We start from the raw sequence: 17,787 nt of genomic DNA, 5'->3' as shown, positions 1-17,787 counted from the left end.
TCTTCTTCTGGTTTTAGCAGTTCTGTTTTAGTATACTTTTATTGGTACACTGCAATTATACTTATAATGTGGTTCAGAGTGTTAGGAATATACATGCCCAAAGCACTTGGCATGGTCCCCTCTGGAACATTAGCATTATTTGAACTGTTGGTTTGGCTAGTTCTTGACCTCAAGACTTTAACATCTATTAAGAGAAACTATCTTCCCCAGGAAAAGCAATGCCAATATTGACCAATTATTTATCCTCTCAAGAGTAAATATTTTTCAATCAATCTTTAGAGGACACAATTCGTTTGGATAATGAGATAGAGTCTGACTACTTATCATTTTCAGAGATATTATTCAAGTGTGCAGATCTATTAAAAAGGATTGTGAATATGGGAAAATGAGTTTCACAGACGTAAGGCATCATTTATATGTTGGCACAGTATTCCAAATAACTTGGGGTAATCATACGTTGATATCAGGACATGAAAAATGGAACCAGAACAAGGGTTTCTGTTTATGTTTTTAAGATTAAAATAGTGGACAGGTATGGCTGTACAGGCCTGTAATACCAATACTTGAGAAAAAGAGACAGGAGGATTGGAGGTTTGAGACCAGCTTGAGCAACTTATCAAGACCTTTTAGCAATCTAGACCTATTTCAAAATAAAATAAATAAAATAAAAAATGGCTGGTGGTGTCACTCAGAGGTAGAAAGACCTTGATTTAATCCCAAGTATCATGAAAAATAAAAAAATAAAAATTGTCATGTTTATTTCCATATCATAAGGAAAAATCCAAACTCATGACTTTAAGTTTGTTTTATACAGATTCCCAAACTCTATATTATATTAAAAAATTCCAAAGGCTTTATTTTGTAAGTGATAGCTGTTTCAGTGGGGTAAAGATAAGGAATGAGCAAAGGAAAGGAATTTTCAAAATTCAGGTACCAAGACCCTATGCCCCAAGGACATAGAAAATCTTATTGGTGATGCAGGCTTATAATTCCAGTACTTAGGAGGCTGACACAGGAGGATCGCTGTTTGTGGACAGCCTCAATTACTTAGTGAAACCCTCTGCTATTTAGTGAGACTCTGTTTCAAAATAAAGAATAAAATATAGGGCTGGGGGTATAGCTCAGAAATAGAATGTCTTTGGGTTCCATCTCTGGTACCAAAAAAAAAAAAAAAGGAAAGGAGAAAGAAAGAAAGAAGAAAAGAAAGAAAGAAAGAAAGAAAGAAAGAAAGAAAATCTTGGAGGAGGAAAGTGTTCTATATTTTGTTAAAGTACCTGCATTTATTTGTGTGTAACATGATCACTGAGAAACCTTTGGAAGTGTTCTTTAGTGGGGCTGTTAAAAAAAAAAAAAAAAAAAAAAAAAACAAGCCCTTTTGGCCTATCTGTGATTTATCAGGTTGGGTGGCTGGAATTAATTAATGATGCAAAAATAAGATGCTGATATGTTACAGCAGTGGTGTGAAATAATATTCTTGAATGCTTATTCCCGGTTTATTTTCACTACATATAATTTGCTGTCTGGTTTAAGTATTACTAAAAGAATAGCACCCGGCTCACAGGTATTTCGTGAAGAATGCCTGTGTGACAGAAAGTGCACTTTGCCTGTTTTTGCCCACTTAGGTAGGCTATTTATAATCTACAAAGGAAACCTAGTTTAGTTGTTGTCTATTTGTTTTAAGACATTGGGGTCAATATACAGCACACACTTAGAGCGCACACTTGCAGGTTAGGTTATAGGTATGCAATTTTAGTAAAGACTTTCTAATGCACCTTTTGCAAAGAAGCTGAAATAATTTTAGAAAATAGTATGCTATTTGCTTTATCTCCTACTAGTCAGGCTTAATGACAGTGATTTTTTTCTTCTCTATCTCCTCCTTCAGATGTACATCCAGACAACCACACTTACTGTTTCCATGAGCTTAAGTGCTTCAGTGTCGCTGGGGATGCTCTATATGCCCAAGGTTTATATTATAATTTTTCATCCAGAGCAGAACGTTCAAAAGCGCAAGAGGAGCTTCAAGGCTGTGGTGACAGCTGCCACCATGCAAAGCAAACTGATCCAGAAAGGACATGACAGACCAAATGGCGAGGTGAAAAGTGAACTCTGTGAGAGTCTTGAAACCAACAGTAAGTCATCCATAGACTTTCAGACGGTCAAGAGTGGGAGCACTCCCGAATAGATGTACGTTGATTATCCTTCTACTGGTTTTGGGGACTGCGCTGCGTGGTTCTGGGGTGATGGAGGTACCCACACACTGAGAGACCACCACAACAGTCAGAGCCTTAGATGTGAGCCCAATAGTCGTAGGATGAGTGGTCATTCTCCAGAGCAAAACCATGACACAATGTCTCTGGCAAACCATGAAATTCATGGCTTTCTTTTGAAGCATTACAAAGCCTGTTGTTTGGAAGTATCTTCCATTTATAATGTTATCTTCTGTTAGTTGGGTGTGGTGGCTCATGTTTGTAATTCCAGCATTTGGAAGACTGAGACAGGATATCCTGGTTCAAGAAGAGCCTCAGGTACTTAGGCCTTTTGTAACTAAATGAGACCCTGTTTCAAAACAAAGAATGAAAAATAGGGCTGGGGGTGTCGTTCAAAGGTGGAATGCCCCTGAGTTCCATTCCCAGGACTGCAAAAAAAAAAATTACATTCTGACACTTAAGAAATATTCTCCAATTTTTGTTAGTTCAGTGTCAGTTGTTCTTTATAGTTTCAATAGTTTGTTAATATTTATGGAATATGCCACTATAGATTTTACACAAATAATAATATTTGAGTCTTTAGGGAAATGAGAAAATGAGTCAGCCAACATGTTTAGTTACAGTTAATATGTGTTGACTTCAAGTAGTCCTCTTCTTTTGGATTCTTTTGATTTTCCTTCTTAGATATACATACAGATTTGTAAAGCTATATTCTCTGCAAGCCTTGTGACCCAGAAAAATAAATCCTTCCTGTACCCACCATCTCTTTTCCTTTCTTCTCTTTCTCTTCTCTACTGTCTACCCTTAAAAAGGCCCATGTTAACAATATACTGGTTACCAGGCTACTTCAGTAGAATTTAACTGATCAGTGATTTTGATATATCAATACCAAGTCCATCTTGGTATGGATATAAAAGTAGAAAATATATTGAAGATTTGTATTGAAAAAGGCCAAGTATAGCAAAAATCATAAACTTTATGTTACTAGGTTCTATAGGTGGACCACAAAGAATTAAAAAAGGTAAGATCTTTTATATTGGAGTGGCTTCCAGACGTGGGTAAGACAACATAGAAATTTAATAATGAAGTATACAAAATTATGCAAAATGACCCTCTCCCTCTCAGGCTCCTTCAGCATGTTGTATCCCTAGCTCACTGTATGTTTTCCGTTGTTGTTCTGGGAATTGAATCCAGGGTAATTCTACCTCTGAGATACTCTTCAGCCCTTTTAATTATATTATTTTGAAAAAGGGTTTTACTAACTTGCTGAAGCTGGCCTAAACCTGCAATGCTAATGTCTCAGACTCCCAAGTATTGAGATTATAGGTATGTGCCATCATTTCCAGCTTTACTACACTTTTGGCACTAAATACAGAAGACTAAGAGTTGGTTTTCTTTGGTTTAATTTTTGTAGCAACTCATAGTCTTCACTAGATTTATAGACCTCCCTTTGTTCATTGCCAACCGTGATGCCCATTCACAGAACTACTATCAGATGATTGACATTGCTTAATTAAATTAACTGGCTTTTGTTATTATCAGACTACCTGGAATGATGATGGGCCAGATCAGTCCACTAATACCAACTGTATTCACTTTTAGAGAAAAGAACACTGAAATAGTTCCACAAACATACCTCATATGCTCACCTTTCTCTCAACACACAATCTAAAGAAACTTCTAAAAAAGGCACAATAATAGTGAGTTTGAGTTACAAATTGTTATAACCATCTCTCATTATAGGTAAGCCACTTACTAATAATAGGCCTCTTTGGGAATTTAGCAAAAATGAGCTATTACCACTATTAAAGACATCAAAGTAGAAAGCGTCTGATTTGAGGGCAGAATTTTATCTGTTTTTCTACCTTAAAAGCAACAATGTAGGAAGTTAACACCTACTGTGGGTTGCCAGTGAACTGCTGCTGGCAATGATATACTTTGAACGCTGTCACTTCTCAGTATGACTTGCCGGAGTCTATTGTACTTTTATTTTAGTAAAAACCCCGAAAACTTACAAAATATAATTTTAAATAAAAACAACAAAACCAAAACAAACTTACAGTGAAATAAATGTCACTCACACAAGACCCATCTATGGAGATTGGTGAAGAAAAAAATTAAAACCCCTTTAAAAGAATAAATGGGTTCCCTGGAAAGGAAAATTCTTCATGTTGATAAGGACTAATCTTATACTCGTGAAATAAGTGCCAAACATTTCTTGGTTTCCTTCGGTTGTTTTCTTTTTATGTGGAAATGAAAGTTATTTAGTATAAGTTCAAATCTCTATTTTCTCTAAAATACATGAAAAACTACAAACGTGAGGCCTGGTTGGAGAGTGTGCCTAAAATATTCTGGAGGAGTCAAAGGCTCACTTCTGGAAGGTAAAAGAAAGTGGAAAAGATGAATCAAGATCTTGTCAGCTGCTGCATGAACAAAGGCTCAACTGTATTTTATTTTAGTGTGCTTATCTTTTGCAGAAGTAGTTTAGTTTATCCAGCTAAAATGATAATAGTTTGCACATTCAGGAGAGACAGGTTTAAGACCTTCACACATCCTTCCGCAAGCCCACCCTGGGCCATTACTGCCTTCCTTTGTTCACTTATATGGCTGTCCTGTGATGAAAGGGTAGATTTGAGTACTTTAAAGCAAAGCTCTAATCCAGTAGATTGGAGCCCAAATAAGAAACCTGACACCTTTAGAGCTTGTTTGAAGGTTCTAGTAGGGGAGTGCAGGCACTGTCAGGTAATAATAAACAATACAAATATATTTCTGTAAAAAAAATAGGAACCTGGCACAGGTATTATGGGCTCCTTGTGTCTCTCTGAGTGGCTTTCAATTAAATCACAAAGCCTCAAAAAGTATTCATACTATTAATAACTTCAAGGTAATGTTTTCTCCTAACAGCGTGTGCTACAGTCTTTAAGAGGGTATAATTGAATATTGGAAGCGTCTTTCTGTGCCAGTCAATTATGTGTAACAAGCACCTCACCTCCTCAAGTTTAAAACACCTCCCCTCCAATTGAATCAAGTCTATTCTCTATCAATCCAGAGCTGGTTAATCCACGTGGATATTGCTGCTTTCTCCTATTTTTCTGCTGCTGAACTTTTGATAAATCACCATTGCTTTAATAAAGTTACTGAGACAAACAAAAAGTGTTTTGTAAACTATAAGAGGATAAATGTTAAAGTTATCTTGGCTGCCTTAAAAGTATAGACTTGTCTATGGTTAATAGAAGAGTATCTTGGAATTTAATAGCTATTATTTTAGCATCCCTTTCTCTTGTATAATATTTGGAATAGGTTGATAATGATGACTACTGTTTCATTTATGAGATTTTTCTCTGACTGAATAACTCTGTATTATATACATTTTGAATCTTTCATGGCCATGGATTTCTATACATCCTCTTATTTGGAAATCTCATTTTGTTTGTTTGTTTGTTTGTTTATTTATTTATTTGGTGGTACTGGGGTTCCTGCAAGCCCTTCTATCTCCGGGCTACACTCCCAGACCTATTTTATACTTTTTAAATTTGGAAACAGGGTCTCTTCGGCTGGCTTCGAACCTGCGCGATCCTCCTGTCTCCGCCTCCCAAGCAAGGGGATTGATTATAAGCGTGCGCCACCACGCTCGGCTGAAAATCTCATTTTAAATATGACATGTTAATGTCAGAAATTCTGGTCACATGTTCAACACTTAAGGTTTCAAGAGCTTCATGAAATAAATATAACTAATGTGAAGCAAAAAAATTAAACCAATTGCAAAATTAGAAAATTCTACCTTTTATGTAGAATAACTGTGTTGTTTCAAAAAAGGGTGAGAAAAAAGTTAGAAGCAACATTGGCAAATATGAATCTTGCTGACTGTACCCAATTTACCAATAGTGTACATGGTACTTCTTAACCCACGCTCATGAATAAGTTATGAAAACAGTTGCCACTGGAGGTGAGTTTTCTATCTCTAGCTCATGAACACAGTATGACTCTCTCAAGGAAAGTCACTGTTGCAGTATTAAACTGATTTTCACGTAAGCATATTCATCACCGCTGTAAAAAGTCTGTTTGTTCATCTGTGCCTCTCTTGTCTATTTTGCTTTGTTGTGATTCTGCAATAGGGATTTATGCACAGCTTTGGCCTTTCACAGTTTGCCCTTGTCATTACTTTTATATTGCCTGAATTTTGTTTCCAGAATTTATGTATTATCATTATAAGAAGCAGAAAACTAACATTAACATTACTCTCCTATGAATTATAATCTCATTTCTCAGTAGAATTCTACCATCTCTCTTCATGGAAATTGCTCTTAAGAGTTCAAAAAGTAAAGTATGCACCTTTAATTATGCACAGACTTTCAAAGTTAGAATGATTCTTAAAGATGATCTGATCCGAGTCACCATGTGTTGAATATGACATCTTAAAGATATCATCCTTTTAAAGATCTTTTGGTTCTTGTTTCTCTATTTTAAACATGATTTTTTCCTTTTTGTGAGCTATATACAAATTTTATAATTATTTCATGCATATTTAGATATTGTTGACAATATTAAACAGTGGAGACAATGAGTGACACTTTTTGATTGTCATTTTTCTAAATAATTTTTCTAAATAATTTTGTCTACAAAGATTAGATGAAAGTCTTTCAAAAACAGAGCTTACATATAGGTTTTATTTTTAACATAGAGACATATGAAAGCATTATATAAAATTTAAAATTAAACATTATATAAATATTTATAGATTTGAAGTAAACAAAACACATAAAAAGAATTGTGCTTCACTTTACACCAAACAGATCTAACAGGAAGACTCTACATTGGTTTTCTCAGACTATAGCTATTCCCTCACACATTTAATCTTCCTATATCCTCACAAATACCCAATGCTGGAGCTTTGTAACCAGTGATGAAACTGGTATCCAGTCCAGTGACTTTTTTCACTCATTTTGTGGGAAAGAGAAGATAACATAAAACTAACTTTAAGGTCTTTTTCTTTTCTACTCTGCCTGCCACAAAAATAACCTAGAAGAGTGAGCAATGTAGATAAAATAAGCAGATGTGTTTGTGTTACCTATTCTCAGCATATAGCTAATAATATTTAATGAAATAAAACAGTGAAAATATTTATGTTTAGCACTTTTTTGGGCTATCTGTGTTCATTGTTGTGGCTACAGACTTTGTATAATCTTGGTGTCTGTAAGAACTTTGGTCTTACACTGTCACACACTAAAATAGAATTAGTCTGATTGTCAATTATTTCAGAAAAGGACCTTTATGGTCACTAGTCTTAGTCAATGTTTTTTAACTAAATTATTGTTTAAAATTATGTTCATCCTGAGTTAGATTTATTATTGAAATCTCTACATGTTTTACTTTTTATATGATCATTTATTCTAGAATTTCACTAAAAATAGAATTTGTTTGAAGTTTATGATACATATTTAATCATATATATAATACAAAATAATTATTTGTATTTAGATCTATATTCTCTTTTTATATCTATATTCTCTGAAAGTTTAAGAATAAGTATAATTGATATAGAATATATTTTACTTATATCTCTCTTAACCGTCTTACTATAAATGTGCACAGTATGTTGCTAACAGCATAATTAAATATTAATTTCCTTCTTTGAATATTTTATTTCTAAACATCTTCATTTGTATCCTTTGGATGATAACAAAATAAACCATAAATATATATTAAGAATGTATGTATTTACTGCTATATTTACAAGTATACTATGTACTTGATATTTTATCAAGTTCACATCTACAGTGTAAAATATCACTCATTTTAAAATAGAAGATGTATTTATTGTTAAGACACAATTAATTATAATTATATAGTAATAATACTATATAATACTATATAATTACCTAAACATTTTTTAGTCATCAGAAGACTCAAATAATTGAAGTTAATTGCATAGAGTGGAAAAACTATTTTTTGTGGTTTGCAGAACAAATATGTTGTTTTTTCTTTACATATATATATATATATATATATATATATATATATATATATGTATCTTTGTTAGTTGAAATATGCCTTTATATATAGTTTTTACAGATGATCATTGAATTCTTACTACATAATTTAATCATTTAATTCCTACTACATAATTTAAAAATAAGTGGCATGTTGTAACAATTGTTATCACAAAACTGTCATCTCAAGATTTAAAATTTAAAATCACATTAACAACATCATTTTTATTCATCCATTATTACACTAACTAACTTGTTCTAATTTATCTTAACAGCTTCCTCTACCAAGACAACATATATCAGCTACAGCAATCATTCAATCTGAAACAGGGGAACAATACAATCTGAAAAAATATGGTGTATGACCTTACACAGTGAACATGAGACTGCAAAATGTCACTACCGAAGATCTCCATAGACTACAACCAATTAAACCAATAGTCAGTCTTGTAAGGAACAAAAGTTAGCCATGAGCCAAAATTATCAATAATGGGAAGTGAAGAAACCCGTTTTATACAAATACATCCAATGAGTGTCAAGCTAAAGTATTGCTTCCTCATGATCAGTTTCAAACAAACGAACAAAAAAAATCACAAAAGGAAAACTAATGTTAGCTTGTAAAAAAAAAAAATGCTGTTGAAATAAACTATGTCCGATGTTATTCTTGTAAGTATTTTTCTGTGATTGTGAGAATTCCCGTTCCTGTCCCACATTGTTCAACTTGTATAAGACAACAAGTCTGTTTCTTGTAATGGCTGACCGGATTGAAGCCCTGGGTTGTGCTAAAAATAAATGCAATGATTGACGCATGCACTTTTTTATACAAAATAATTTATTTCTAATAATAAAGGAATGTTTTGCAAATGTTGAGAGTTGTTTCGTTCCAGTTTTCAAGTTAGGGAAAACTCTTCTTACCAGTGGGCACTTCTTCCTGCTGTTTCACTCCTTCCTAGGAAGTGTTTCTAGGAAATATCATTTTCTCAAGGAATGTGTTTTTGTACAGTTGTGTATATATGAAGAAGACTGTCTTTATTCCTATATGAAAAGGCATTGCTTGTGTAAAATTTTGTGAATGTTTCTAAATTTTTGTGATAGTTTTTCATCGTAACTGCTTCTTTTATGAAGAATCAAGTAATAGCCTGGGGTCAATTGTTTCAAGTTTTTATAATTAACAGATGATAAGTTAAATTCCACATCAGAGACTGTAATATAAAAATTGCCATGTAAAAATATATAAAAGTGTCACTGAAATTCTCCATTATATTTCCAATTCAAAAGCTTTGCATAATGAAATAGTTGCTGGTATGCAGTGTTAACCTCTTCTTGCCTGGGTCTGATAGTCATTGAAATCAGTGAAGTAATGGGCCTTACCCAGTACATTCTTCAGAGCACAGAATTAGCATATTTATTCCCTTGGCATCACTAAAGAAACTACAGTTCAGATCACATGTCGTGCTTTCTTATTTTCCAAATGAAAACATTCATTGGTTCATAGAACAATATCATTAAAGAGAGAGAAAACAGGGAGCCTGTCTCATACTAATAAACCATGCCAGGATGGATAAAAAGAGCCTCTTAACTGCTTTTGAATCTGTTACTATTTTGTCATGGGCTCTACTATACAATCCCAGTCATCCATCAAATCAATGGGTCTCTACAACCTTTTTGTTAGTAAATGTTCTCTCTTCTGAGTTAGCTTGGATGGCTCATTGCACTCCTTATAGACATAAAGAGCTATCTGTGCTCTGTGGCTTCAACCCAGATATTAACATTCACTTTATTTAATGGAGAAGAAGCATTGTGCAGGCTGCTTCCACATATATAGTATTTCCTAGCTACCTAGAAGGACAGGTTGCTACACATAGAAGGAAGTGTATTTAATTGCCTTTTGTTGAGTTTCTCCTACTGGTTTTTGTTCTTTGTAGATAATATTTATATCAAAGAGTAAGGATATCATTTTCAAGTTCTCAGATCATCTGAATTACTGATAATATAATTCTGTAGCCTGGATCCTGAACCCACCTCTAGGTGTGCCTTTCTAGAGAAGACCTAGACTAAGCAAAATAAACCCATAACTGCATATGTAGTTTGTTTTATTATACTACGTAGTTCAGTACCAATAGCCATACCGAGGAGTAATTATAATTGTAATTCTCATCTTTAAATTGACTGTTTTCTTTGTATTGGAGATAATTGGTGGTTTATTAGATTTTTTTTTTGACTTGAGTTTTAACTAAGTAGCCATATGTTGGGAAAAATGCTTGAATTTTACAAGCCTTGCATTGCATCCTAAAAGCAAAACTCGAGTATATTTTCATGTGTTAATTGACTCTAATCAGGGTAAGTGGATGCAACAGGGTAAATACAGGAGCAACGCTGGTTCTTGGGTCAAATGTGAGTTATAGTTATGACTATTACTTTTTAATTTTAAAGGTTTAGGAAGAAAAAATAAAATATCAAGCATGATTCGTGACAGTTCAAAATTGTTCTTCCTAGTACAAACTTACCAATAGGTTGTTTTCCCTACATATTTTTTTATAAATAAATAACTTGTTTGGTGTAATACAAAGTCTTATTTAAGTCATAATAGAGTTGAATAATAGCTCTCTTGTGAATTTATGCATGCTGATCATACTTTATGACATTATCTCAGCGGAAAACTTTCTGCTGATGATGAAACTTTTACCCTCCCCAGGCAGTGGGAGAACAAATTCCCTCAACCTCTTTTACAGGAGGAGTTGGGGAATTCTGCCTCCACTCTGGTGATCTGCTCAGGGACCTTGCTGAGGGCTCAAAGGTACTCATATAGGCTAGGACAGTGGTGGCATCCTATAAGAAGAATTAGCATGCAGTTGGTAGTGGTTAATAAGAACCTTGCTTTAAAATGAACTGCCTGTGTCTTATAGATAAGCAAATGCAAAGTTTCAGGGAAAATATAGTATGCAGTTCTTTAGAATTGACCTTGTGTTTTATTCTGGACAAGAAATGTCATATCTAATCTTCATATGCCAGAGGGAATGCTAAAAATGTAGCCTAAGGCAATATTCAGAAAATGTCACTTGTAGACAATGAGAGATATATTAGTCTGACCTTGGGCCACATCTCACCCCAATGTCTAAAGAAAAAAAATTAAATTATAATAGTTAATATTTAAAGTTGTCCAAATAACTGATTTCTGATATGTTACAGACTAATTTTATTTTTAATCAAAACTACTCATAAATTTAAGCTTGAAATGACTTACTTATGACCACTGGAATGTAAGTAAGAACTGAAAGACAAACTTAATTTTTAGTGCTTATCATCAATTTTTACAAAGAATTTGGCATTTCAGATGAACAAAATTTTGCTGTTTTATTTAAGTTAGCACATTAAAGGGAATCTAACTTAAAAGTTGTCATTTTTCCATTCTCTTTTCACTTAATATTCTATATTATTTGCCATAACATTTTGACAACCTAGAAATAGTATTAGAATTTTCTAAACTATATTAATCAACATTGATACTTTTTTCAGTCATCAACTGGAAGAAATTGCATTTAATATTACATTATGTAATCATACCAATTTTTCTCATTTGATTTATATATTTTTTAAAATTTATTTTTATTTATTATTATTTTTTGTGGTACTTGGGTTCCTGGAAACCCTCCTATGGGCTACATTCCTAGACCTATTTTTTATATTTTTATTTGGATTCAGGGTCTCTTAAACAAGCGAGGGGCTTGGAACTTGTGTGATCCTCCTGTCTCCACCTCCCAAGCGTGGGGATTACAAGCATGTGCTACTACGCCCAGCTAATGTATATAATTTTTAAATCAGTATTTTAATATACATTCTAGAATGAAATAGCCAAAATAAACATTGAAGTTGTATTAAAGAATTAATGATATAAATGCCAAACTATAGAATACTGTAATTACTGAACTGTTTCATTTTTGCTTGTTTATGGTATTTGTTTAATGAATACAATAATAATGAAGAAAAATTTAACCATAGTCTCATAGAAAAGATTTTCTTAGAATAAATTATTATTTAATGAATACTCAGAAACTTGTCTGAATACTCAGACACTGCCCCTTGGAAAGTGTCATATTACATGGGTTAATGGGAAAAAGAGCACATAATTTAATTTAAAAATACTTTTATGTTCTCTTATAGAATTTTAAAAATATTATTTCAGCCTAATCTTTAATGATGCTGTAACTCTTGGCACCATTATTATTCCTTTAACCTTCCACAGGGCATCAAATTTATTTTTTTTTCTTTAAATTGAGTCTGTCATCAATATAAAGTCCTATCTCACATTTTGACATATATCTGCACTCAACGTGATAAAGGATGAAGAAAAATAAATTTTACCTATATTTTTTTCTCTCTTTGCCTAATATTTAAGTAAAGCTAACTTTGGTAAATAATTTGCTTAAAAGTCCTAAAGTGCCAGCATGGGTTGAAGCCTATGAAAAACAAAGAATCAATGTCCCAGTGACCTAGATGGGAGGTGGATGGGATATGACTATAGAAAACAGAAGGGAAAACGGTCATTGTAATGTTTCAGGTTGTGAAGAAAGCACATGAAATTACCAATGAAATAATTACCGAGGTAAATCTATTAGAACATAGTCTGTTTTTTTGGAAAGAGAGGAGGGTGGTACTGAGTAATCAGTCCATAGGGATCCAACCTTTGATTTACACCCCCAGATCTATTTCATTTTTTATTTTGAAACAGGCTTTTGCTATGTTGCTGAAGCTGACCTCTAAAGCTGCCATCCTCCTGACTCTACCTCCCAAGTACTGAGATTACAGGCATGTGCCATTGCACCCAGCTCAGTTTTGAAAGTCAGTAAAAATTATTATTAGATTGCTAAAGTATAATTCTGAAAAAGCTAAAAATGCCTGTCATTAAAAAGTAAGATGAACAAAAAAAAAATTTCAACTCATTAATAAGGGAACTTTTAAAATGTTAAAATGAGTCCAAAGATCTTTTGAAAAGATAGATAGATGGATAATAGATAGATAGATAGATAGATAGATAGATAGATAGCAAAAAATTGATGATAGCAAAAATAGTGTCAAAAATCAGAGGGCTAGATACAGAACTAGTTCAGTGTCTTACAATATAATAAACCATAACCATTTAAGCTTTCTAGTCTATTGAACAGATATTATTTGAATTTCTACTAAATAAAGCTCTAATTATCTCCCAGGTTATAAAGTAGCTGTGCTGATAGAAATTTAAATTCAGTCTATATTGAAAAAATACCCATTACTATATCTTTCCTACTTCCATTTTTGGACTCATTTCTTCAATAAGAATTATGCTTTTTTGTTTTTTTCCACTAATTATCAAAAATGCATTATGAACATCTGAATAATAATAATAAGCAGCACAGACACACCTGAAATTAGAAATTAGATGAAGATAATACAAGTTAGTAACAGGGGGGCTCTGAGAGGGAATCTGTTTTGGATTATTCTATCCTATCTCAACTCTTTAGGTTTGTTTCCCTTTCAGAGGCAGGATTGCATAAGATGATATGAAGAAAAAATTAATAAATGTGCACTTGCCTTCGTATAATAGATTGCTATTTGGCAATTTCACAAATAATCTGTGAAAATGTGATTTCACTCTCTTGTCCCCTAGGTACTGTTCTTTGTACTGGGCATTTTCTCTCTCCTTTCATAGTCCATTGCCCTAAAGGGGGAAATCAGCTTTTCAAGAATGTCCCTGAAGATAATGATAGCTGGATAATTTACCCTTTGCCTCCACATTTTTTCAGTTTGGCTGTTAACCCTGGTCCTTCAAACAAACACTTTTTAGGACTTTGCCACTGCAAAAGAAGCCTTTTGCAGGAGGGAGAGGAAGGGAAACAGGTATGATAGGAGGAGCTCTTTTTTTTTTTTTTATAAATGTCCTGGAATTTAATAACCCCCTTCTTCCCCTCATTTCTGCCTGGCACCCCTGGGTCTGCAGAGCAGGAGTAGGGAGGGTGTTGGATCCTGGGGCTCTCTTCTTATATGAAACTCATTTTTGAATGAAGTACTAGCAGCTTGGAGCTCAATGGCCCCTTTGAGGATCTGTACTAATGTCCTAGCAGAAGAAAGGAGAAGCAGTCTGAACCTGACAGAATTATGAAATAGACGAAATGTGGTTTATTGACTTTCTTGCCTCTGTTTTTGTTTTGTTTTCTCATGATGTTCTCCAACTTCTTTATATCTCTTTTTAATGTCACCCAAGTGACCAGTCTCCTCCCTGTAAATTCTAGGTCCTTAGAAATCCCCTCTCCTACCTTCCATCTTCTGGCTAGTGGTTTCCTGTGTTCCAATAACTCAACTGCTAATTACTTTTCTATGCCAAATACTCCATCCTCCCAAATCACATCACAGAGAGGCATATCAAAGTCTCCTAGGGCAGATTCCACAGATGGATTTTAAGTAGTAAACTGTATATTTAAAAGAATGACTTAATCATTCATTAAATTGAATGATTGTATTTTAATTATTCACTTTATTCAGATATTTATTCAGGATATCTGCTATGAGGCAAAATTGTGTAGGCAATGATGATATAGCAATAGACAAATCAACAGAGCGTCTTCTATATGACATTTACACTTATGTACAAAAGAAGAGAAGATAAATACACCCTATCTATATACATAGGGTGTGTTAGATGGTGAAAAAAATGCTAAAAAATAAAAAGGAAAATGGATGGAAAAAATTTAAAGAAACATTGTGCAGAAGATAGGACTAAAATTTTAGTTAATATGTCAAGGAAGATCAAATGTGAGTAGAGTTCTCAAAGTGAGTGATTGACCCATGCACTGTCTTGGGGAAAAGAATTTCAGGCAAAAAGGCATGTCTAGAGGCAGAAATTTGTCTAAACCAGGGCAAGGTAAAAGGGATTAGGTGTAGATAATACAATTTTTAGGGCCTCCTAGGTCATTGAAAGACCTTTAACTTTTAAATTTAGGGATGAAGAACCATTTCAGAATTTTGAAATCAAGACTCATGTCCTGAGTCTTGATTTCAAGCAAATCATTGTGACTTCTATAATGAGATGAGATTAACCTCAGAGCAGACGCACAAACTTCCTTGAGAAGACTTTCAGATGGGCCAGGTTGCAAATGATCATGACTTGAACTCACTAAAGCAATGGTGGTAACATATGAAGTGGTTGAACACTGTGAATTCTGGCCAAATATCCTATTGATTTGCTGATAGATCTGATAGGCCTTGAAAGAGAAGGGTCATTTCAGGGCTTTAGTGCTGAGTAACTAAAATCATTGAATTGCTGTTTATGGAGATAGGATAGAATGTAAATAGAAGGAGTTCAAGGTAATGGAATTCATATTAAAGTATGAATGTCTAATATCTTTTGCAATTTAGGTTCTTTTATTTAGATTTTTCAAGGTACAGAAATTATTCATTTAAAAAATTCTAAATATCCTGGGATAATTTCAGGGCAGGAGATGCTACAAGGATAAGCATTTATTCCCGCTGAGATACTTTTAGCAGGGTCTTGGATTATACTCCTAATTTACCAAATCATTCTTCTTTCAACCTATTCACCCAGGCTAAATCCTGAGCTAATTCTCTTTCTTCTTACATCCTACTTATAACTTTTTCTACCTCCCGAGTCCTCTCTTAGTTTTCTTTGTGTTTATTTAAAAAAAACTTACTGATTACTATTGTATTTGTTGTTGCTATTATTGTGGAGTATTTTCTTCCTGAAGTGCCTATGAGTCTATGGGTCAACTTTAATCCCCAAATTTCTATCTCTTTAGCTTCCAATCTATTGAAAAGTGAATGGTGCTCCTTAGAATCTACCCTGGGAAAATTATCATTTATTCTAATCCATATTCTCTGTCATCTCAGAGAAAGATGGGCTGATTATCAAAAAGCATATCTTCTTGAAACATAGAATAAGTAAATGAAGGAGGTGTTGCCAGAAGTCCCACAAATGAAGAGGTTTCAGTTTCTATGCAGTCCTCTTGAATACAATCTTCAAGAACTTGCCTGTCTGTTCATCCATATTCCATCTATTTTATCATCCACATTTTATTTTTACCACAAGAGCAATGAAAGCATTGTATGTTAATCCTTCTCTTTGAAGGAACACAAAAAGCTTATTCATTTGGAAGGATAAAACACTTAACATTTGCATTAATGATATTAACACATATCCTGCCCTTGCTAAGTGCTATAGTGATATAAATCTTAGAATAATCTTGTGGGAAAGGTGCTGTTATTACCCCGTTCATAGATGATGAAATTAAGGCAAAGATTAGCCAACTTGCTTGGAGTTTAGAAAGCATATAGGAACTGAGACAGAGGAGGAGACAATGGGTGGACAAAGAGTCAGGACAAAAGACTATGAGAGCTGCATCACATTCAGCTGGGAAAAAAGGCAAAAATCTTTAAAAGTAGTTCCTGGAATTATTTGATTTGATTTCTGATGTGTCATACATGACAACCTGTTTCTAGGAGAATTATCCAGCTTAGCTTTGGGAAATATATTTAGGTTGAGAGATTTCTTATTATGTAAGCTCATGTTAGTGCCAATTTTTTTATTTGATTGAGAATGTGCATTTGTATAGAGTCACTCATGCACATCACAAGAACATATCACACAAAGACCTATTTCCTTATGGTTCATAATTTGTTGTATCTCATTTAAAATCTTCCAAATACCACAAAAGAAATTAGAAAACATGACAAGAGTACTTGAAGGACTTTAATTACTTCCAACTTAGTCTTAAGTTCACAAGAATTAACCTTGTTATATAATTTGCTGTATTTGAGCTAACTTTATTCAGAAGTTCAACAAAATTGAGTGTGAATGTGCTCTTTTCACTCTCTTGGATGACAAGCTATGATTGTCTCTTTAACATGAAAGTAGTTTCTTCAGTAACTGGTACATAAACTCCTAAGATAATATTACATTATTATTATAATGTCTTCTATACTAAAAGATTAGGACCAATGACTACTAAAACTCAATGTCAAGTCATCCATCAGTAGTTGAGACAAGAATAGAATCTTACAATCCACAAGGCTGGGCTGATATCCTTCTCATAGACTACACTGATCCCAGCTATCAGCATTCAGACTTGAACACTGTTATCACTTAATGACTGTTTACTGAACCCAGGACCTTACAGTTGCTTTTAATAGAAGTTATCTGCATTGCTGAAGTATATAACAATGGATATTATTGGCGGGTGGGGAGGAAATGGAAGTATTGGCTATGACCTTGCTTTATTGTCCTGGCAGGTCCAAATCTTTTAGGTCAGAAGGGAAAGGAAAGGTATTTGGCTACTTAGCTGACACTTTTATTGCTGCTATACTAGACCTAGCAATCAATGTAGTAAAAAGGTTTTTAAACCTCACCAGGATTAGTGATGCAAGTCTGTAATCCCAGTACGTGGGAGGCTGATACAGGAGAATCACAAGTTTGAGCCCAGCCTCAGCAAATTAGACTCTTTTTCAAAAAAAATTTGAAGGATGGGGCTGAGTTATTAATTTGGAGGTAGAACACCCTATAGCTCAATCCTTTGTGCCAAAAAAAAAATGTGAATGTCTGGGTC

The 17,787-nt window shown here is 33.7% G+C and overlaps 1 protein-coding gene across 4 annotated transcripts in view; it reads left to right on the top strand.

The window, feature by feature from the left end:
- The window catches only part of GRM8 (glutamate metabotropic receptor 8), a gene marked incomplete at both ends in the record, with an annotated part of 808,352 nt that extends 799,830 nt beyond the window's left edge, over positions 1 to 8,522 (top strand). For 3 of the 4 annotated variants that reach the window (XM_080701339.1, XM_080701340.1, XM_080701338.1), the window contains 2 exons: positions 1,883 to 2,129; positions 8,473 to 8,522. In XM_080701339.1, the coding sequence (XP_080557465.1) occupies positions 1,883 to 2,129; positions 8,473 to 8,522 (297 nt within the window). Of the gene's footprint in view, positions 1 to 1,882; positions 2,163 to 8,472 lie in introns of all 4 variants that reach the window. The other variant, XM_080701337.1, reaches the window with a different exon arrangement.
- Positions 8,523 to 17,787: the final 9,265 nt, after the last annotated feature.

This window comes from Muscardinus avellanarius (genome assembly GCF_963383645.1).
Source record: "Muscardinus avellanarius genome assembly, chromosome: 9".
NCBI classification, from domain to species: Eukaryota; Metazoa; Chordata; class Mammalia; order Rodentia; family Gliridae; genus Muscardinus; species Muscardinus avellanarius.
The sequence above is the reverse complement of the archived record's forward strand: the minus strand, read 5'-3'. Positions and strand labels throughout refer to the sequence as shown.